Source organism: Aulonocara stuartgranti, assembly GCF_965226115.1.
Source record: "Aulonocara stuartgranti genome assembly, chromosome: 3".
Lineage (NCBI taxonomy): Eukaryota > Metazoa > Chordata > Actinopteri > Cichliformes > Cichlidae > Aulonocara > Aulonocara stuartgranti.
The window spans coordinates 19,364,645-19,388,901 of NC_138941.1; the positions used below are offsets into that span (position 1 = coordinate 19,364,645).

The following is a 24,257-nucleotide window of genomic DNA, read 5'->3' on the forward strand; positions in this document are numbered from 1 at the left end:
GGTTGGGGGGGTTAACAGAGGTGGAGCAAGACGAGGCTACATCAGGTGAGGAAGCAGTAGCGTCTCTCCTCCGGAACAAGTGGAACCATTTTTTCTTTTTTTTCATGCACTTTTCCACGAGCGCTTTTTTCTCCAGGATGAGATTTCTCAGCTCATCGATGGTTTCTGCGTTTTGTTCTTCAAGTTTCTCACATCTTTGTTCCACCTCTTCCAATGTTGCTTGTTGTTCTTCAAGCTTGTCTTTGAGTTGTTTGGATGTTGCCTCCTGTATCAGCTTGTCCTTGTGCATGTCTGCATTTCTCTGTTGGACCTCTTTGTGCTTGTCTTCTAACTGCTCGTTTCTTTTCTGGATATCTTGGAGCGTGAGCTGCAGGTCTTCATGTATTTTGTCTTCTTGTTGTTTTTGCGCCTGCATTTGAGTGTTTTCACGCTTCAAGTTATTGAATTCCACCAAAATCCCCTTAACGAGCTCGGAGTTGTTTCTCGCTATCTGATCGATCCTTCTCTGCATCTGTGAGCAGCGTTTCTCCAGTTTGTCCTTTTCTTCTTCCACTTTAGTTGCTTTGTCCTCCAGCTGATTACAAAACTCTTGCAGTTTTAGATTTTTAGACTCAAAGTCCTGGACGATACGTTTTCCTTCTTTCAGTCTTTCCTGCTGTTGATCTTTCTGTTGAAGAAGGTCTTTATTTTGGCGCAGTGTTTCATCCAGGCTTTCTTTCAGCATGCGGTATTTTTCCTGCATGCTCTTCAGTTCGTGCTGCATGTCTCGTTGCTTTTTGTCCTGCTCTTCCTTCTGTTGGAGGAATTCTTTCTTTTCTTCCACAGCTTCATGGAGCTGTCTTTGGAGGAGCCGATTTTTTCGGTCCATGTATTGGAGATCCCGTTGTATCTTATCAGTCATCGTTTTCTTGTCTTGGAGCTGGTTGGTCATTTCTTTTAGTTCTGCACTCTTTTGCCTGTTTTCTTTAATGAGGTGCACAATCTGCTCTCGGCTCTGAGCAAACTTGATTCCCCAGCCCTCATTAATAATTTTTATGTCCGGCTGGCGCTGTTGTCTTTCTTCCAGCTCTTTATTTTGGGCTTCCATTCGTCTACACTTGTCCTCCAGTTGAAGTTTCTCTTCTTCAATTTGTTGCATTTTTTTCTGGAGAAGGTAGTTTTCCTTCCTACTCTCCTCTAACGCCCTTTGGAAGGATGAGACGCCATTTGGGGAAATTGGCCGGCCACGCCAGGAAGGAGAGGCGGCGTAATCTTTTTGAATTGGTTGTTTTTTCCTTGGAAACATGTTGGAGTTTCTATACGATGACTTTGAAGAGCTTGTGGTGAACGTTTTGTAGGCTGCAAACACAGATGCTGCTGAAACGAACTAAAACTTGCTGTTTCTCACCCCTACTTAAGGAAAAACATCAAAGGACTTAAGATTCTTAAGATCTATGACATCATCACTCCCTAAGCCAATGAGATTGTCACAAGACATTTTGGAATGGGGTATTTTTTTTTAAACTGTTTTCAAACTTAACTTAAAATTTCAGTGTTTCCTGGTTGTGGACTATTGGTTAGTCCAGCCGATTAAGAAATTAATTGTCACAAACATCCCTAATATTATATAACAGACGACAGAAAACACGAGTTTTTTTTCTACGCAATAGTGGTATAATAAAAGTTTTTTTAATTATCCTACTTTTTATAAAAGAGAACATTTATTAAAGATTATGTATTTAATTAAAAAACTCTGTTCATCTAAAGCAGGGGTCAGCAACCTTTAAGACCCAAAGAGCCAAAGAGCCATAATTGGCCTATCTGGGGTTGAAAGGCTCGATAAATGCACGGCATTTCGCCGGGTACACCGGCTTCCGCGAGTGTGACGCTTATTTTGAGCGATGAAAAAATAACAAAATATAATTTTATTTGTATATTGCAAAATCACAATAATCTTCCAATTTAGAACTACAAGTTAAAAAAAAGAACTAACATAAATAAAATACAGGGAAACAACTGAAATATGAAATAAACACACATGTAAGCTAAGACTCTCTAAAGCATAGGTGTCAAACTCTGGCCCGCGGGCCAAATTTGGCCCGTAGCCTAATTACATTTGGCCCGCAAAGCCATACCAAATTACTATTAGAGCTGGCCTACTGGTATTATACAGCTAATATATATATTGTTTAGTATTAAGCTTTGCTTGTTCCATATTCGGTTTTCCAGCAAAACTTATTTGAGTCCATAAGAAAAGATTCATTCTTATATCTGGAGGAAGATTTGTTTCTCAATAAATATTAATGTTAGCCCGCGACTTTGTTCCAGTTTTGAATTTTGGCCCACTGCGTATTTGAGTTTGACACCCCTGCTCTAAAGAAACAGCATTGTTGTTGTTCGGCTTTTCATTTCGCCATTTGTTGATTCACTCTAAGAAAGAGAAACGTAATATGGGCCAAGTGATCAGTTTGATATCAATCTTTTGTGATAAACCGTCGTATTTACATTATTTGTACAGTACCAATGATTTGCTTTGGTACCTCCAGTTCTCCTCTGTCTGCCTGGCTGCGCTTCTCCAACAGCGCACTCGCCGGTACCAGCTGCCCCGCCCCCTCGCTCAGTCACTTAGTGCCTGAGCTCGGATCATACCAATATTAGGGGGGATTTACGCACAGTCGTAAATTCCCACAGTGTGCACTATGTGCTTCGAATATTGTGTGTAGTTTTTGTTTTATAAAGTTGTCAGCCAGGCATCTAACTATGAAAAAATTACACTCCAAAAGACCCCGGGCTTCTGACAAAACAACCCGGGCTTAAGCCCAGTAAGTCACCCCCCCGCTCCGCCACTGATCTACACACAGGGTAGACTCTTGATGGAGTGATGAAGATCGGATATCTGCAGACATACCTAGGGGGTCAGAGGTAGTGATGTGCGATACCACTGATTTTCTTTCCGATCCGATACCAAGTAATATTCAGGGTGGTATCGACGATACTGATCTGATACCAATACTTTGTACAAAAACTTATTTTATTTATTGTATCTCAAATTATAGCGTCATAATGATTACAGGACATCAGATTTCTTGTTCTTATCACTTAATAATGCAGAGTTCATCATATAGAAATAAAAAAACTGAAGTTGTTATAGTTAAGAGTAGTTAAGAATAGTTAAGAATGACTTAGACTACGATTTAATATGAATGAGAACATGTTCATAAATGGATGCAATCAAAGATTTCATCAATCCCTGATTTAGAGACAACAGAACATTTGGTTTGATTTCACAAGATAAGAATGACGACTGAGTTGGAAGATTGTTTTACGTTTAGTCAAATCTTTCATACATAAAGTCGGATTACAAAATCATCCCCTAAATTTGTTGTTTTATTCAAGGAATTGAAATTATGGAGAAAATCTGTGAAATGACTTAAAGAAAACAAACCACAAAAACTCTATGATGCTCTAAACCTCCTGGTTTAGGTCGGACACCTTTCTGATGATGAGTGCATCTAACATTTCCTCAGAAGTCAATGTGCCATATGATTGCATTAGCAATAAATTACACACTATATAGAACCACTTCATAGGATTATATTTGTGCACAGATGTTTGCAGCTATCAGCGAATATTTATCTGCTATTTTGAAACAAAGAAAGACTTTTTATCCATAACAGCAAATGAACTGTACAACAGAAAATACAAATGCTATTTATGGTCACCTCACAACAATGATAAGAAAAATAAACTGGGCCAATATGTCATGTTTCTTAATACAGAGACACACATGTTAATGTGATCTCTGGTCTCCTCTGAGTGGGAGTTATTATAACTGACTGTAAAAAGTCAGCACAAGGAAAATAAACTGCACCTAAACTTGGTTTATATCTGACCCAGACAGACTGCAGGTCATAACTTCTTACCTGAAGTTCAGTTCACCTGACACTCGGACCGGCGGCCGCCTCAGGTCTCTGCTCCTCCTGCCTCCCCTTTCCCTCATCCACCTGCTGCCTCTGTGGAAGCTCCGCCATAGCCACCACCAAACAACTGACTTATTTCTACACATCGACCAGCATCCGGACAATCCGCCATCTTTCATTGTTTATACCGTTACAAAAAAATAAAAAAACATCATCAGCCCATAAAAATGAAAAATCACCATCAGTATGCCCGATGGCCAGTCCAGCTATGGTCGTGCCAGCTGTGACACGCGTGCCCAGGGTTGCCGACCCCTGCTCTAAAGCATCTGATTTGGATTCCTGAGATCAAATATATTTTCCTTTGGCTTTGTTTTCTTCCATTTGTGGCTTTAATGTAGTGTTACATCCTGTTTGTTTGCTTCCATCTGTATACATGTCCAGATTCACTGTTATGTTTCTATTCTTACATTGCTGTGTGATCACTGTTCCCTCTGCTGACTGATGTGACCTTTTGTATCTCACACTGATACTTGTCATATTTGTATCTGCGCCTAAAAGATAAAAAGTTTTCCATGCTAAAACACAGCTCCACCTCCTGCAGTTCTCCCTCTGAACCACTAGATGTCTCTTGAAGGAAACGGTTTCCAGGGCCTAATCCATGGATCGACTTCCTTCGAGGCGTGGACGTCTATCAGCAGAGAATGTACCTTCACCTATCAGCAGAGAATGTCCCTTAGTCTGTAACACAGTCAAATATATTCTCAAGCAACATTCAAGCATGCCATTCAGCGTGTTAGTACGAGCTCGGGAGCAGCTTGGGAGAACAAGAAAACAGAGACTGCTTCAGGTTGTCTTCCCAAATTGACTCAACTTTATTCACAAGTACAACAGTTTATATAGAGGGTAAAATTCATGAGACAGCAGATTATCAGTTTAAACCAGTACAGACCAAGATAAGGGAGCGTCTTCCTGCCCTTGGGTGAAGAAGCATCCTTTGTGTAGTTTATCAGTTCAGCTACAATTGTGATTATCTCAGCGACATATTTTCAAGGCACAAAATAAAGAGTTCTTTCATTAGTGAATTCTGAAACAAACCATCTGGCCTTCAACAGGCGTCTCCTAAGAGATTTAGAAACGAATGTAGCTGAGGGAGTGATCTCTGTGGTATTTCAACCTTGTACCAGCCTGTGATTCTCACACATCAATTCTTGGGTCAAAGAGAAAAACACTGAAACAAAGGGGCCTTATTGAATGACAGAGTTTTCCTGCATAATGTCACTATAAAACAATATCCAGTAAATGCTCCCATGGTACTAAAATACCTAACATCTCTGTTATCTAAATGAAGACGTGCAGCACAGCAACCACAGCAGCGCTCAGATCACACGTGTCCTGTTATTATGTATAAAAGCATGAAACAGGTGAGACAGGTGGGATCAATATTAATGTTGTGGAAATATATGAAAAAGCAACAGAAGAGTGAAAACATTTCCTGTTTCTAGAAAGATCTTTCAGCTCACAGCTGCTCACAGACTGTATTTACAAGTGACAAACTGCAACTCTACAGTACATCTACAGTATATATCAAATATATTCTGTATTCAAATCTATTGAGTGATGTTTGAAAGTCTTTCCAGGTGAGTTTGATCCAGGAGGGTCTGAAGCCAGAGTCAGACAGAGACTGTGCAGAGACTGTAGAAGGAAGAGCAGCAGCAGAGCAGTCCAGATACACTGATGATCCTCTGTCAGATCCAGAGGGACACACAGGGATGATGCTGGACTCTACATTGTGTCTGACAGTGGAGCTGTTCTCAGAGCAGTTCACTCTGCAGCACTGACAGTCATCTGCACTTCTTCTCATTCCTCTGTCAGTCACTGCTGGATGAAGCTCTCCTCTCCACCTCCCAGTAACATGGCCCAGTCAGAGCGCCTCTACACACAAGCTGCTGCTGCTTCAACCTCTCTGGATCATCAGGACACAGCTCCTCCTCTCTCAGCACACACACCGTCCTGTTTACCATCATCACCTCCACCTGCAGAGAGAAGAAGGAAGAGCAGAGGAGATAAACGAGTGTTTCCAGAGACTCTTCATCAGCTGTCAGTCAGTGATGCAGCACATCCAGTATAAAGAGCAGCAGGGACTTCAGTGCTGGGACTGTACTAGGACTCATTGTTGCTTCACTTTTTCTAATCTTTGGATTTTTATTGAAGTTGATGAAAATGTTTTTCCCTCCTAGTTTGAGTTTGGACTTTCATTCATTAGAAGAACCTTGGTGTGTCCACTCTGAGCTCTGTAGGAACCCCAACAACAAGCCCAACAATCCAGATGGACGGTTCCAGCTGTTAACTGGAGGAATTCCATCCAAACATCTGCTCTCACTAAATTCTTCCTCACCTACAGACTGTGTTCTTCACTGCTTTAAACTTGGAAATGAATGCAGTCATTGGTCTGCGTGCTGCTTTGTTCAGAGAGCTGATTGGCTGTTGACAGTGTTTGATCAGAGCGTGTCAGCCGTTACCATGGTGACCATAAAGGTCAGAAACAGGAAGTGTTTGTGTCCAATCCTGAAGCCTGTCACCATTCTCCTCTCACAGCTTCACTGAGAAGCTGCAGCTTTACAGGAAACACTGGATCTTTGCTTCATACTGACTGTGTTTAGTACAATACTGCTGACAGCACCACCCACTCACTCCATCACTCTACTGACCTCAGAGTCTCCAGTCTGTAGTCTGGACTCTGCTGAAGATCAGACAGCTGCTTCACTCCTGAATCCTGCAGGTTGTCGTTGTATCTCAGGTCCAGCTCTCTCAGATGGGAGGGGTTGGACTTCAGTGCTGCTGCCAGATAATCACAGCTGATCTCTGACAAACCACAGCTCTCCAATCTGTATAAAGAATGAAAGATGTAAGTTTATTAGACAAAGTGTGAGCTTGAAATCATTCAGTGTTTCATCATCTGTTCAGAGCTGAAGAAGGTTCAGAATGTAGAAGTTTAGAAAATGGAAACTCCAAACAGCTGAAGCCAACAGGAAGCAGCTTCAAACAGGAAACTGTGCAGAGTTTCAGACTATATGTCCTGATGCAGCCAGTTGGATTTTGGAGATTTGAATCTCTGTTCTGTGACTAAGTCCTTGAATCATTTCTTCCAGTTGGTCCAACAAGACAGACTAAGTGTTGGACATGTGTTGTGGCTCCATTAGGGGAGCTTCTAAATGTGATGTGATGGCCCCTCTGGGTCTGTCAGGTCACAGGACTGAAGAGAGCTCAAACTGGGCACACAGTTGTTCCAGTCTGGACCAAAGACTCTATACTGGGACTGAGGGACTGCTTTGACTGCACCCACTGGGACTTTTTAAAGGCTCATGTTCTCACGTAGATCATCGATTTCTACTTACATTTCTTTCTGGGAAAAATGGGGATTACTTTGGAAACAGGAAGTATTTTCCCCAATAAGCAGCCCTGGATTAGTAAATCTCCAACATGTTCTCAGGCAGAAGAAGCTGTCTTGTTATGAGGGAGAGAAGAAAAAGATTGAGGCACAGAAACTTGTTGAAAGAGAGATAAAGCAGCTAAAATCAGGTGTAAAAGTAAAGCAGAGGATGAGCTGAATAAAGGACACTCAAGGCTGGCTTGGAAAGGAATGAAGTCCATGGTGGGGATGCAGGACAAGGAGCAAAGATGAATGTGATGCTGAATCAGCAGAAGACTTGGACTCATTTGATTCCAGCTTTGATATCATTGATTTCAATGAAGAGCTTTGTGATTGTAGCAAAGGGCTGGTAGCTCTGAGAGTCCCACTGATGAGGTGTTTGTGTGGAAATCTCTTAGTGGGACCAAAGAGAGAAAAAGCCCTGGTCCTGATGCTGTGGGAGGGAAATGATTGAAGTGTGCTGTGAGGAACTGACTGGGAGATTTTCACACATTTTCCAGTCCTCCTTGGAACAACAGGAAGTTCCCAGCATATGGAAACAAAGGTTAAGTGTCCTATGGCACTCAGTGATGATGGTGCTGTGGCCCCACCACCTCCACCTCTTTGTAAAGGAACTAACTGTAATCTGAAGCTTCAAATGGAACTAAGACTTCCTCCACTAGGTGGCAGTGTCTGATGAGAAAGTGTTAGTGGAGCTGGCCTGGAGTCAGAAACAGGAAGATGCAGGATTTAGGCTGAAATGGGGAAAAGTGGTTCGCACTAGTGCCTTAAAGCAAGAAGGTTGTAGGTTGAAGCTTGTTGGCCTTTCTGTGGAGGTTGGATGTTCTCCCACAGTCCAATGAAATGCTGCTTAGGTTCATTGGTGCTTCTAAATTGGCTGTAGGTGTGGATGTGAGAGAGTGCTTCTCTGTCTCTCTCTGTTGGCCCTGTGATGGACTGCTCACCTGTGCAGGTGGACCACGCCTCTTGCCCTATGACAGCTAGGGCACAGGCTGCAGCCCTGTGAGCCTAAGCTGAATAAACAGTTAGCAAAAATGATCCATAGATGGCCTGAAATCCCCCAGTTAGCAGTTTGGTAGATAGCTATGACATGCTAATCCCATCCAGCAGCTGTATTCTACCTGTAAGCTGATCCCTGCTGAGCCAAAGCACTTTTTCATATACAAATTACAACCTTTAATAGAAACCTATTGGTCAGCATCTTATTAGCCTGCTGTTAGCTTCATTCCACAGAAAACTGAGAGAAACTAACAAAGTTGATAAAGAATAAAGAGAAATGTGCTGATTTAAAGCCTTTGAAGTGCTTCAGATGATCTCTGTCCACTTCTGTCCACTCATTCATTCATGTAAGCTTTCTAATGCAGCTTTGATCTTCACAGTCTGCTTCATGAAACTCATTCTAACCCTGAATGTCAGAGTGTTCCTCCTTCTCTTTCCCATCATTCATGCTGGCAGTGGAGGAGATTTGGATGTTGGACTGTGTTTTGGATGATGTGTGTATGTTTGTGTTGGACTGCTGTCTGTAAAGCAAACGCACATTTTGCTTTGGATTTCAGTGTCAGACAGACTTTAAGGTGGAATGAAGAGTTGGAGAGTTTCACAGTGAATTATCCAGTGGAGGATTTTTCTTCTTCTTTGAAGGTTTGAAATGTGAACATTGTTCTGCTGCAGTCAATGGACTAAACCAGAGAAGAAGAAAACAGACTTTACCATGAAGATCCTCAGTGTGGATCAGTATAATATCAGCCTGATGTCTGCAGTTTAGTGTCAGCACAACTTTCACATCATATTCATCTCAGCACAACTAAAACATGCTGACTGACCCCAGAGTTTCAAGTCCACATCCTGGACTCTCCAGGAAACCACACAGATGCTTCACTCCTGAATCCTGCAGCTTGTTGTTGGAGCTCAGGTCCAGCTGTCTCAGATGGGAGGGGTTGGACTTCAGTGCTGCTGCCAGATAATCACAGCTGATCTCTGACAAACCACAGTCCATCAATCTGTATAAAGAATGAAAGATGTAAGTTTATTAGACAAAGTGTGAGCTTGAAATCATTCAGTGTTTCATCATCTGTTCAGAGCTGAAGAAGGTTCAGAATGTAGAAGTTTAGAAAATGGAAACTCCAAACAGCTGACAGAGTTCATACGCCTTTGTCAGGGTCAAATTCAAGCAAGACCATGTGAAAATTAAAACACATCATCCTAGGTGAACTTAAACACCTTTGTTCCCCTTTTGTTAAGACATAGAAAAGTACACCACACAAAAATACTGCAAAAGGAAACGGTCGCCTTATATACATAGTGTATAAACTCAAAATGCACATTTCACTTCAAATTAAGATTAAGGCTTTGAACAGATCACATAGTTCAGTTCAACATATAAGACTTTAAGAATGCACAAGCATCTACTTAAAATCTATTTAATTTATCATCCATGATATTATTTTGTACAATTCCAATGTATTTTGTTCATCTCCCTTAAATAAACAGGCAGTCTTAAAGTATGAAATATTCATATACAAACACATATAAATGTGTGTACTGTCTCAGTGGCTGATAGTACCCCACAGGCCTCAGTGTGAGCTTGAAGACATTTATAATGTTTAAGTAGTTTAATGTGCAGGTGCTGACGATAAACACATTTTGAATGAAAGCCGGGGAACTTTGGTAGCACAGAAACAAGTGGCTATTCTTTGTGACTATATGGATCACTCACAATACCATTATTTCACACAAAGGCACCAAATTAATACTCAAAAAAGCTGCAGCAATACACACAAATATAAACAGTACTTGGTGACAACTTTGCTTTTAGCCTTTAACCCTTCTTGACTACTTTTGATGTGGCCTCTATATTTTACCTTTAAAAACAGTTTATCTTGCCAATCTGTTATTTTCTCATTTTGACCAACTGTATCAGCACAATTTATCTAAATTCAGACAAAATTTAAAATACAAGTAGAAAGTGATATTTTGACTGTAAAAACCACACACATGTTTAACGAATCATCTTCATAACTTGAAATGCAAATAGAGATTGTACACTTTTAAAAATACGCACACGTTTTGCAAACAACAAAGTTATATGGTACTATTTACCAAAAAATGCAGCCAAGGCTCAGACGTTTTTCATATAATCATTTCAAACTATTTACAGAACAATCAGGTGTCAAACAATAGTTTGTGTCACTCTAACACATATGAGAACAGCACAGGGATAAACCTGCAGGTCTGACAGCAGGTGTGTCACTCAGCGTTTACACTGCAATCTGCCTTTGTTGGCTTTAAGGCAGCAACTGTGACGATCACTAGTAGAACTGACACACAAAACAAAACAACAGCTACACACTAAATACACAAGACAACAAACTAACTTGAGACCAAACACGGTAAACGTCACAAATCTCTCACGTATCAAAACTCTCTCTCTCTTTCGCTCACTCGCTCTCCTAAAACTTCCCCCTTTTGCTAAACAACCAAATGTCATGTTTCCATATCATTTTTGATTGGTCGACATGGTACATTTTCCCACCTATAGGGCTTTGGAGCGTGATGTCACGGGAGATGGGCCATGCCCCCTTCCGCCATGACAGTAGGCCAGCCAAAGGATACCATTTCAGCTATGGATCGTACGTGTTGTGTTGTCGGTTGCAACGTTAGATCACACGATCGTGAAGGCAAGAAGCTGGATAACGGGCTCTCTTTTCATCGTTTTCCATCCTGGAGGCAACGTGAGGGATCCCATGTATCCGATATTACTAAACAAAGACGTCAGGCTTGGATTGCAGTGGTGAGACGAGCGGATATCGAGTTCTCTGCAATCCCCAGCTTTTTGTTGGTTTGCTCACGGCATTTTCTTTCCGGTGAGTTCTAAATTAATTCATATCACTCTTGAAAGGCTTTTAGTGTTATTTTCAACGTGCTGAGGTCATAGATAATGAGATAAAACATGCTAATGTGTGATGCTGCAGAACCACATCATGTCGACTGAGTAGCTTATGATTTGGCATCATTGCAGGCAAACCAGCATATGAAATGGATGTAACAAATCCAGACTGGGAACCAACACTGCACATGGGGCATGACGACATACCTGTATCAGACTCGGACCGGCACTCAAGGCGTACGCAACGGAAGCGAAAAAGAGCACCCATCGGAGGTAAACAACCCCCCCCCCCTAAAAACATACTAAATTGCTATCACTGTACACTAATCCGCACATAACTTCCAGATGAATCACACACCTGTCATTGGAATATTGGTGTACATTTACCTTATGTCTAATTTTATCTTACAGGCTTTCGTTATGCAGCTGCAGAGTCTGAAGGTGTGCCCCGTGCAGGAGTGATTGATGAAGATCTGACAGAAGACCAACAGCAAAATCACAATGTCATGGAGGCAGTGGACAGCAGTTGTGTTGGACAAGTGGAGGTTGAGGTAGCAGCTGCAAATGTGGATATACTGAAGAAATGTAAACCTTTTAAAATGATGACAGATTACAAACTCTCAGCTGTGTCTGTAATCAAACCTCTGTAACTTTGCTTCACTTCAGCAGCATCAGCTCATGTTCACATGTTGATTCATGGTTTGCTTCAGTTTTTGATGGACTGCAGAATATTTTGAAGGTTATCTGCTATAAAAAGCCAGAACAGGAAAATCTGCTTCATGTGTTTCTGTTTGATCCTCAGTGACTTTGACACAAAGGCCTCTGCTGTGATGATCACACCTCTGATCAAGTCTCACAGTGTCAGCTTTGTTTTTATACATATGGATATGTGCTGATAAATGATCAGAGTTATAATATTTCCCACTGTCTGCTGTGTGCCGTGACCTTTGACCTGCTAAAGACAGTCAGCTGTGGATTATTCATTGTTGTGTCTGATACTTAGAACTGTGAGGAAGAACACTACACAGTTAATCAGGGTCCCCTCTCTCTGAATCAGGAAAGGTGGGCAGGCCGCGTGTGGGCCGCGGGCCATACGTTGAGTCTCACTGTTTGAAATGTGAACATTGTTCTGCTGCAGTCAATGGACTAAACCAGAGAAGAAGAAAACAGACTTTACCATGAAGATCCTCAGTGTGGATCAGTATAATATCAGCCTGATGTCTGCAGTTTAGTGTCAGCACAACTTTCACATCATATTCATCTCAGCACAACTAAAACATGCTGACTGACCCCAGAGTTTCAAGTCCACATCCTGGACTCTCCAGGAAACCACACAGATGCTTCACTCCTGAATCCTGCAGCTTTTTGTTGCAGCTCAGGTCCAGCTGTCTCAGATGGGAGGGGTTGGACTTCAGTGCTGCTGCCAGATAATCACAGCTGATCTCTGACAAACCACAGTCCCTCAATCTGTATAAAGAATGAAAGATGTAAGTTTATTAGACAAAGTGTGAGCTTGAAATCATTCAGTGTTTCATCATCTGTTCAGAGCTGAAGAAGGTTCAGAATGTAGAAGTTTAGAAAATGGAAACTCCAAACAGCTGAAGCCAACAGGAAGCAGCTTCAAACAAACACAACAAGAGAAAAAACTCTGAATGTTTCACATTAAAGTCGTACATTTATCATAAAAACAGGACAAAGACTTGAAAAAGTCGTGTTTTTCCTTCCAGGAACCACAAGGCTTCACTTTTAAAGGTGAAGTGTGAAAGAAATGGACATATTTGAAGTCCAACACCTTTTTCCAGTCACATTATTAAAGCAGACAAACTACAAGCTCATTTTCACTCCAACAAGTCATCTTCTGACCTGGACTAACAACACTGGTCTCTATGTGCAGCTGGCTGTGAGACCAGTGCTCAGGGAGCGTCTACAAAGTGCAACACTGAAAGAACATCACACACTAGCTGTGTCCCAAAACGTCGGCTGCATCCTTCGGAGGACCCGGTATTCGCGGTCTACGTGGGCCGGGTCCTTCAAAGACCGAAAAGGCTGGAAGTGCGAGGCTGTGAAATGGGACGGTCTAGCCTTCAGATTTGCGTCACCGCTGTCTTTGTGGAGTTTAATAAATTCGGCCGTCTGCTCCTTGCTATCTAAAATATAACAGGACACTGGCGTAAATTCTCGACCGTCTCACACTTCTGTTTAATCAGTTTCCTGTTTAACGTTTATTCAGCTGTGTGAAAATCCCGGAGGAACTTTGATCTCAGCCAAACTGATTTACTCCGGAACAAATAAAACACAGAAAAAAGGCAAACAATTACATTTTTAAGTTATCCGAGTGACTTATATATCGTGTTTCACCTGAGTAGCGAAAGAGCGGGGTCTGAAAACGATGAAGCCGGGCGTCCGCTGCTCTCGCCGGCTGGAGTGACCACTGAACCCCCCGGCTTGCTAGCGAGCGGGTGGGGAACAGACGTCTCCGAAAACGTCGGCACACTTTTGCAAATATGCGATGTCTTGATAAACCAAGCAGATATTTGAAGTTTACACAGCTACTTTCTCACCTGAAAATATGTTAAAAGTTTATTTTGTGACCCAGAAAGATTAATAAGAGTAATTTGAAAACTTAGTAGCTGCCGCCATTGTTGGCAGCTGAAATTTGGCTGGGCCGCGCTATGAATTCTGGGATATGGTGGGCCACGAAGGACACACCCGACGAATCCTTCAAATTCGGGGAAATGAAGGACGCATTTGTCGGGCACATTTGAAGGAGTCAACAAATACGGACAGCCTTCATCGCCTGGCTGTGACGTAATCGGCCTTCAAATGCAGCCTCTGGAGGATGCAGCCGACGTTTTGGGACACAGCTACTAATTTGCTTCCATCATCCAACCTGAAGAGGAAACAGAGACACCTCCCCTTCAAAGTAAAAACTGCTCCTTTTGGACACAGTATCAAAGAAAGTCTACAGTATAACATAGAAAAGACAGAACAAAGTTTTGGTTGTTTTTAAATTGTGCAGAAATGAAACTACACTAAGCTCAATTATGTGACTGACATTTCATCCCATGTCAGTTTGGCCTCATCCTGGGCTGGATTATCCAGCACACACTCTGACCACAGGTCCATGTTGAGCAGGATGAGCTGCTGGCTAATCTGGAGGCTGTAGCAGCAGCTCACAGTCACAGTGGATTTCCACTCATGAAAAAGCTCTGGCTGCTTCATTTCTCATCTCATATCAGAGATTTTAAAGCTTCACTGAAGCTGTACTGTGATGCTTCCATATTCCAGTGAGGCCTCCATAATGATTTCAGCTGTTCTGTACACACACTGTGTGCCCTTGTATGGCTCAAAGTCTCTGCAGCCTGTTTTTATCTGCTATCATCAGATCTTCATCATCCTCATTCACATCCCTCACACACTCTACAGCCTCATCAGCACTGACTTCATCTTCACTGACTGATGGAGCACAACATGAACCTGTGGAGGCTGAAACACTGTCCTGTCAAACATCTCCCCGTCACCACTCCAATTCTGTCAGCCTTTAAATGAACCCTGCTCAAGTCTGTCACTTCTGTTTGGAGCCAAAAGAGGTTAAAGATTACGCCACTACATTCTTGTCTAGAAAATATTAAAGTGTATTTGGTGACACACAAAAAAGGGTAAAAGTATAGTTTGGGTCCACACATGTCCAAACCCTGGTGTGTAGGCCTACTTAGTATTGAGAAAAGCCCACTAAAAGAACGCCCACCAGACCAAAGCAATGGTGTTGACTTGATCAGCATTAACCCCGCCCCCTGACTTTGATGGGTGAAGCTGACAAATAAAATGTATTTATGAACAGCGATGCAGGGCCAGGAGTAGCAACGTGAATTAAATAAATACATCATTAAATAATTCATTAAATGTGTCAGTAAAATAATTAAAATAGAAAACAAACCAACAAAATATGTAATTAACTAATTTGAATTGTACATAAATACTTAATGAATTATTTTAAATGAAATTAACCGATAATTCATTGTGATTTTGTTTTGTGTTTTGATGAGCTAATAATCAGCTCTCTTTTTCTCATTGTTGTTCTAAGCCGCTTATCCAAAGGTAAGGCACTACCTGTTGAATTATTTCCAAAGTGTGCCAAATTGGACATTACAAATTAAAGTCTATTCACTGAAATTACTGGGGAATGTCTGCTTTGATTTTGATGAGAATCTCATGACAGTACTGAGGATTTAATGCAGTTGGACTGCTAAAAATGATTGAATGCGGTTGGACCGCTAAAGGATTTAATACGGTTGGACCGTGGAAAGCAGTTGGACTGCTGAGTGATTTTAGTATATTAGGGAATTTGGTTATTGTTTGGGGTGGAGCCCGTATTGGTTATAAGGTTGGACCTGCTTCAGTCTTACACTTTTTTGGCTGTTTTACTGTTGTTCCAAAGTATTATAAATTATTCAAGAACGTCAGTTGGACTGATAGGAAGCGCAGTGCTCAGAGGTAACGCTTGCCAATGCCAAGGACGCTTAGGCATTGTCCTCGAAGAGGGATAGTCAGTTGGTCACTGTGGAGCTTGGGGCACTCCAGAATAACTAGGAGTTAGAGTCTCCTTACCGTTTGGAACGGTAGTCTGCGCTTTTTTGGCCAGCAGAAGTTGGACTTCGGGCGTGTAACTTTAACTTAAAACTTCGGGGTAAGCCTTGGCTGTGAAATGCCAAAAATAGAGCTTCAGGCAAAGTTTGGGTTGGTTGACGCTTTTAAATTGAGTTAGGGATTTTAGAGATGAGGCCAGAAACTGTTGGACAGATACTGGTTAATTGATCACAAAAAAGTTGGACTTTATCGGTTGGACCGTTAACTTAAATTTGTCGAAATTGTTTAGGCGCTAAAGCTGACAGATGTGACAGTGGTTGTAAATATAAGACGTCTTTGTAATATAAAATAAGAGATCTCTGTGTGAAAGGAGTCTGAGGCAGTGCTGGAGCTATTTTTAGACTGTGTGTGTGTGAGTGTGAAAATGCAAATTAGTCAGCAGTGAACTGTTTAAACCACAGTTGGTTTTACAAATACTGCTGCAAACATTGTTGAGTGTGTGTTTAAGACGCCATTTATGTTCATTAGAGGGCTATAAATAAAGTTTTGAGTTGCCGTAGTGGATGTATAGTAATTGACTGAGTTTTGATATATAAATATAGTGAGTGCACTGTATATATTTAAGACTAACATATTACTTTTAGGAGTAACCTCTCATCAGCAATAAATGCTGGTGTGTTTTATTTTTTCTATTCTATGTGTGTGCTGTGAGAATTAATAGAGGTTTCAATTGTTTTCTTTGACTTGCTCTTTCTGATTATGAAAGGCATGTCTGAAATACTCTTAGGAAAGCGTGTTGTGAGTATATTCCTCAACTCTTGTCACAGTTTAAGTGTGTGAATGCTGTGAGTAGCAGGCTTTGAGTGATTGGGTGTGATTTGTACAAAATAATAAATAATAATAACACTATGAAAGTTGATAGTAGAGTGAGTGCAGAAGTGGAAGTGTGAGAGAAAAGGCGGTGTGTGTGTGAGACGATCTGACAAACGCAAAGAATTTAGTATATTTAGAAGTGTGTGCGTGAAATAAGGGTGAATTGTTTTAGATCAAGACTTAGTAAAACAAGAGTTTTATTAGCCTGTAAAAAAAACAAAACAGGAGAGATAGAAACAGAAAATATGGTTCTGAGCAGCTGCAAGGTTGACAGGAAATGGTGTGTGTGACAGGAACTTTGCATGCCCATAAAAGGAACTGACTGTGACAAGTGAGCACACAGAGAGAGAAACATACGAGTTAAACTCCAGGCAGATGAAGCAAATGGAGGTTTTAAGAAAAGAAATGAAAAGGATATTAATTGTATGCTTTAGTGTGTCAATACAGGTGGACTTCTTTCAACCTAGAATCTTGAGTACAAAACCATTGATTAACAGAATTGGGAGGAAAACAGGCCAGATTTTGGCTTAAAATTTTACAGCTTGACCTCCCACTTGTCCCGATCCTGAGAAGAAGCTCATAGGACAGTTAATCTCCTGATGAAGACCGACAGAACATCGTGGACTTCAAGAATTAACAGCAGGCAAAAGACAGTGCAACTGAAACTACACTGACGATACCAGCAGCAGCATGGAAGAAAAGCACGTGATGGAAAATGCACGGTGAACTGCAGGCTGGTAAGAACAGTGTGACATAACTGTTTAAAGACACTGAATGGGATATTTTGCCAGGCTGGGATTTAATCTAAAAGGAAAATACTGAAAAGAGCAACGGAGAAGAAACAGAGAAGAAACAGACTGTGTTTGCTGGGGATCACAAGACAACAAAGGACACTAAGAGAAGGGCACAGGGGCCAGTGGGAAGGTGAAGCCCAGACGAGTTCGACTGCGAGAATAGAGGGTACAATTGGGTTGAAATTGAAGCCGGAACTCAGGATGGTTTAGGGATGTCCACGTCACAAACAAAGAGGTAAACAAAAAGAAGGTAAAATAAAGAGAGAAAATAACTGACAATTACATTAATGAATAGAAGACACACATACAGATATTACATAGATTTATTTTTAGGATAAAGGGGAGAGCTTATACGTAGAAATGACTTTTTATACATATTGCATTTTGTGCCTTTAAGGGAGTTGTGGCTCAATTCGTCTCTTGTGGGTCACGAGCCTTTGGCTAGCGCTATGATTAGCCAATCTACTGTGAGGATGATATGAGTTATTGAAGGATTGCACACGCTTACAGACACAGAGTCCATAAACACACATGACAGTATTGATTCCAGGCAAAAGGCCTCAAATTAATTTAGCGTTTAACTGAACTTGAGCTGGCCCTGTAACAAGTGACAGAAAAGAGGAACTGAATAGGAGTTTCTTGCTTTAGAGAAGGACCAAAGGAAGGAAAGCATATATTTTGGTTAAGTCTGATAAACTAGAATGAGAAGGTATTGTTACATCAAAGGAGCAAGATGAAATAAAAAGGCTGTACCAAAAACAGGTTATAACATAGGAAATGTGAGTTTTAAAATGAAGTTAGTGTTAACACACAGGAGTTGTTTCAAGGCAGCGTTTAGCTGTGATAAAATGTATGCAGGAGTAATTGCTTATATGCTTAAACTTAATTGATTAAAGTGGTTGTTTTTTTGGATCTTTTAGTAGAATAGGCGCTTATAATGATTTTCTTGTGAAAGGAGATTCTAGGTCAGAGTGGAGGCCTTGCAGCAGCGAGACTTCTGTGTACAGGATGTTGATGATTAGATAAGGCAAGCGACAGGAAACGCATGCAGGGACGTGAAAGCAGCGTTTTAAGAGTTTTAAAATGATGAGTAATGTTGAAGAATATATATAAATACAAGTCAATAAGTCAAGAAGATAATTAGGATCAGGCTTTTGATTAAAGAGTCCCAAAGATGATAAGTTAGGGAGGTGCAGGAAAAGGTGTTTGGTTTGCTTTACACAAGATCTCGGCGACCACAGGGGGGTGAGGATCCTGGAGGCCCGAGGCATGATGGACCACAAGAGAGGGATGCAGAAAAAACCTAATCTTACGCATGGAGTGTTCTCGAGGGGGAGCTGGTGTTTATTACTGGACCACTTAGATGACATGAGGTTGTCTGATTTGCTGAGCCAGAGGACGGCTAGAGAGGGTCAGAGCGGGAGTGGTGACCCCGATGTCCATGATGCCATGGATGGACATGGAAGCAGCTGAGTGGGCCGAGGAGTGACCCAACACAATGTATTGTGACCTCTGGTGTTCCAGAGGTCGAGAGAGGGAGTATTGAGATTGGAGAGATATTTTGCTGCTATTGTTAAAGGCTCATGTTCTCACTTAGATCATCGATTTCTACTTACATTTCTTTCTGGGAAAAATGGGGATTACTTTGGAAACAGGAAGTATTTTCCCCAATAAGCAGCCCTGGATTAGTAAATCACTCCAACATGTTCTCAGGCAGAAGAAGCTGTCTTGTTATGAGGGAGAGAAGAAAAAGATTGAGGCACAGAAACTTGTTGAAAGAGAGATAAAGCAGCTAAAATCAGGTGTAAAAGTAAAGCAGAGGATGAGCTGAATAAAGGACACTCAAGGCTGGCTTGGAAAGGAATGAAGTCCATGGTGGGGATGCAGGACAAGGAGCAAAGATGAATGTGATGCTGAATCAGCAGAAGACTTGGACTCATTTGATTCCAGCTTTGATATCATTGATTTCAATGAAGAGCTTTGTGATTGTAGCAAAGGGCTGGTAGCTCTGAGAGTCCCACTGATGAGGTGTTTGTGTGGAAATCTCTTAGTGGGACCACAGAGAGAAAAAGCCCTGGTCCTGATGCTGTGGGAGGGAAATGATTGAAGTGTGCTGTGAGGAACTGACTGGGAGATTTTCACACATTTTCCAGTCCTCCTTGGAACAACAGGAAGTTCCCAGCATATGGAAACAAAGGTTAAGTGTCCTATGGCACTCAGTGATGATGGTGCTGTGGCCCCACCACCTCCACCTCTTTGTAAAGGAACTAACTGTCATCTGAAGCTTCAAATGGAACTAAGACTTCCTCCACTAGGTGGCAGTGTCTGATGAGAAAGTTTTAGTGGAGCTGGCCTGGAGTCAGAAACAGGAAGATGCAGGATTTGGGCTGAAATGGGGAAAAGTGGTTCGCACTAGTGCCTTAAAGCAAGAAGGTTGTAGGTTGAAGCTTGTTGGCCTTTCTGTGGAGGTTGGATGTTCTCCCACAGTCCAATGAAATGCTGCTTAGGTTCATTGGTGCTTCTAAATTGGCTGTAGGTGTGGATGTGAGAGAGTGCTTCTCTGTCTCTCTCTGTTGGCCCTGTGATGGACTGCTCACCTGTGCAGGTGGACCACGCCTCTTGCCCTATGACAGCTAGGGCACAGGCTGCAGCCCTGTGAGCCTAAGCTGAATAAACAGTTAGCAAAAATGATCCATAGATGGCCTGAAATCCCCCAGTTAGCAGTTTGGTAGATAGCTATGACATGCTAATCCCATCCAGCAGCTGTATTCTACCTGTAAGCTGATCCCTGCTGAGCCAAAGCACTTTTTCATATACAAATTACAACCTTTAATAGAAACCTATTGGTCAGCATCTTATTAGCCTGCTGTTAGCTTCATTCCACAGAAAACTGAGAGAAACTAACAGAGTTGATAAAGAATAAAGAGAAATGTGCTGATTTAAAGCCTTTGAAGTGCTTCAGATGATCTCTGTCCACTTCTGTCCACTCATTCATTCATGTAAGCTTTCTAATGCAGCTTTGATCTTCACAGTCTGCTTCATGAAACTCATTCTAACCCTGAATGTCAGAGTGTTCCTCCTTCTCTTTCCCATCATTCATGCTGGCAGTGGAGGAGATTTGGATGTTGGACTGTGTTTTGGATGATGTGTGTATGTTTGTGTTGGACTGCTGTCTGTAAAGCAAACGCACATTTTGCTTTGGATTTCAGTGTCAGACAGACTTTAAGGTGGAATGAAGAGTTGGAGAGTTTCACAGTGAATTATCCAGTGGAGGATTTTTCTTCTTCTTTGAAGGTTTGAAATGTGAACATTGTTCTGCTGCAGTCAATGGACTAAACCAGAGAAGAAGAAAACAGACTTTACCATGAAGATCCTCAGTGTGGATCAGTATAATATCAGCCTGATGTCTGCAGTTTAGTGTCAGCACAACTTTCACATCATATTCATCTCAGCACAACTAAAACATGCTGACTGACCTCAGAGTTTCAAGTCCACATCCTGGACTCTCCAGGAAACCACACAGATGCTTCACTCCTGAATCCTGCAGCTTGTTGTTCCTGGTCAGGTCCAGCTGTCTCAGATGGGAGGGGTTGGACTTCAGTGCTGCTGCCAGATAATCACAGCTGATCTCTGACAAACCACAGCTCTCCAATCTGTATAAAGAATGAAAGATGTAAGTTTATTAGACAAAGTGTGAGCTTGAAATCATTCAGTGTTTCATCATCTGTTCAGAGCTGAAGAAGGTTCAGAATGTAGAAGTTTAGAAAATGGAAACTCCAAACAGCTGACAGAGTTCATACGCCTTTGTCAGGGTCAAATTCAAGCAAGACCATGTGAAAATTAAAACACATCATCCTAGGTGAACTTAAACACCTTTGTTCCCCTTTTGTTAAGACATAGAAAAGTACACCACACAAAAATACTGCAAAAGGAAACGGTCGCCTTATATACATAGTGTATAAACTCAAAATGCACATTTCACTTCAAATTAAGATTAAGGCTTTGAACAGATCACATAGTTCAGTTCAACATATAAGACTTTAAGAATGCACAAGCATCTACTTAAAATCTATTTAATTTATCATCCATGATATTATTTTGTACAATTCCAATGTATTTTGTTCATCTCCCTTAAATAAACAGGCAGTCTTAAAGTATGAAATATTCATATACAAACACATATAAATGTGTGTACTGTCTCAGTGGCTGATAGTACCCCACAGGCCTCAGTGTGAGCTTGAAGACATTTATAATGTTTAAGTAGTTTAATGTGCAGGTGCTGACGATAAACACATTTTGAATGAAAGCCGGGGAACTTTGGTAGCACAGAAACAAGTGGCTATTCTTTGTGACTATATGGATCACTCACAATACCATTATTTCACACAAAGGCACCAAATTAATACTCAAAAAAGCTGCAGCAATACACACAAATATAAACAGTACTTGGTGACAACTTTGCTTTTAGCCTTTAACCCTTCTTGACTACTTTTGATGTGGCCTCTATATTTTACCTTTAAAAACAGTTTATCTTGCCAATCTGTTATTTTCTCATTTTGACCAACTGTATCAGCACAATTTATCTAAATTCAGACAAAATTTAAAATACACGTAGAAAGTGATATTTTGACTGTAAAAACCACACACATGTTTAACGAATCATCTTCATAACTTGAAATGCAAATAGAGATTGTACATTTTTAAAAATACGCACACGTTTTGCAAACAACAAAGTTATATGGTACTATTTACCAAAAAATGCAGCCAAGGCTCAGACGTTTTTCATATAATCATTTCAAACTATTTACAGAACAATCAGGTGTCAAACAATAGTTTGTGTCACTCTAACACATATGAGAACAGCACAGGGATAAACCTGCAGGTCTGACAGCAGGTGTGTCACTCAGCGTTTACACTGCAATCTGCCTTTGTTGGCTTTAAGGCAGCAACTGTGACGATCACTAGTAGAACTGACACACAAAACAAAACAACAGCTACACACTAAATACACAAGACAACAAACTAACTTGAGACCAAACACGGTAAACGTCACAAATCTCTCACGTATCAAAACTCTCTCTCTCTTTCGCTCACTCGCTCTCTCTTGCCGGTCACTCCTAAAACTTCCCCCTTTTGCTAAACAACCAAATGTCATGTTTCCATATCATTTTTGATTGGTCGACATGGTACATTTTCCCACCTATAGGGCTTTGGAGCGTGATGTCACGGGAGATGGGCCATGCCCCCTTCCGCCATGACAGTAGGCCAGCCAAAGGATACCATTTCAGCTATGGATCGTACGTGTTGTGTTGTCGGTTGCAACGTTAGATCACACGATCGTGAAGGCAAGAAGCTGGATAACGGGCTCTCTTTTCATCGTTTTCCATCCTGGAGGCAACGTGAGGGATCCCATGTATCCGATATTACTAAACAAAGACGTCAGGCTTGGATTGCAGCGGTGAGACGAGCGGATATCGAGTTCTCTGCAATCCCCAGCTTTTTGTTGGTTTGCTCACAGCATTTTCTTTCCAGTGAGTTCTAAATTAATTCATATCACTCTTGAAAGGCTTTTAGTGTTATTTTCAACGTGCTGAGGTCATAGATAATGAGATAAAACATGCTAATGTGTGATGCTGCAGAACCACATCATGTCGACTGAGTAGCTTATGATTTGGCATAATTGCAGGCAAACCAGCATATGAAATAGATGTAACAAATCCAGACTGGGCACCAACACTGCACATGGGGCATGACGACATACCTGTATCAGACTCGGACCGGCACTCAAGGCGTACGCAACGGAAGCGAAAAAGAGCACCCATCGGAGGTAAACAACCCCCCCCCCCCCTCTAAAAACATACTAAATTGCTATCACTGTACACTAATCCGCACATAACTTCCAGATGAATCACACACCTGTCATTGGAATATTGGTGTACATTTACCTTATGTCTAATTTTATCTTACAGGCTTTCGTTATGCAGCTGCAGAGTCTGAAGGTGTGCCCCGTGCAGAAGTGATTGATGAAGATCTGACAGAAGACCAACAGCAAAATCACAATGTCATGGAGGCAGTGGACAGCAGTTGTGTTGGACAAGTGGAGGTTGAGGTACCAGCTGCAAATGTGGATATACTGAAGAAATGTAAACCTTTTAAAATGATGACAGATTACAAACTCTCAGCTGTGTCTGTAATCAAACCTCTGTAACTTTGCTTCACTTCAGCAGCATCAGCTCATGTTCACATGTTGATTCATGGTTTGCTTCAGTTTTTGATGGACTGCAGAATATTTTGAAGGTTATCTGCTATAAAAAGCCAGAACAGGAAAATCTGCTTCATGTGTTTCTGTTTGATCCTCAGTGACTTTGACACAAAGGCCTCTGCTGTGATGATCACACCTCTGATCAAGTCTCAGTGTCAGCTTTGTTTTTATACATATGGATATGTGCTGATAAATGATCAGAATTATAATATTTCCCACTGTCTGCTGTGTGCCGTGACCTTTGACCTGCTAAACACAGTCAGCTGTGGATTATTCATTGTTGTGTCTGATACTTAGAACTGTGAGGAAGAACACTACACAGTTAATCAGGGTCCCCTCTCTCTGAATCAGGAAAGCTGGGCAGGCCGCGTGTGGGCCGCGGGCCATACGTTGAGTCTCACTGTTTGAAATGTGAACATTGTTCTGCTGCAGTCAATGGACTAAACCAGAGAAGAAGAAAACAGACTTTACCATGAAGATCCTCAGTGTGGATCAGTATAATATCAGCCTGATGTCTGCAGTTTAG

The 24,257-nt window shown here is 41.5% G+C and overlaps 1 protein-coding gene across 1 annotated transcript in view; it reads right to left on the reverse strand.

Annotated features, from left to right (window-relative positions):
- Window positions 1-24,257, reverse strand: part of LOC309700493 (uncharacterized protein) — a 2,098,293-nt gene that overhangs the window by 1,075,435 nt on the left and 998,601 nt on the right. Inside the window, exons 40-42 of the mRNA XM_082524046.1 lie at window positions 20,946-21,122; window positions 12,506-12,682; window positions 9,153-9,329 (exon numbers count right to left, since the gene is read on the reverse strand). Coding sequence (XP_082380172.1) covers window positions 9,153-9,329; window positions 12,506-12,682; window positions 20,946-21,122 — 531 coding nt within the window. The remainder of the gene's footprint in view (window positions 1-9,152; window positions 9,330-12,505; window positions 12,683-20,945; window positions 21,123-24,257) is intronic.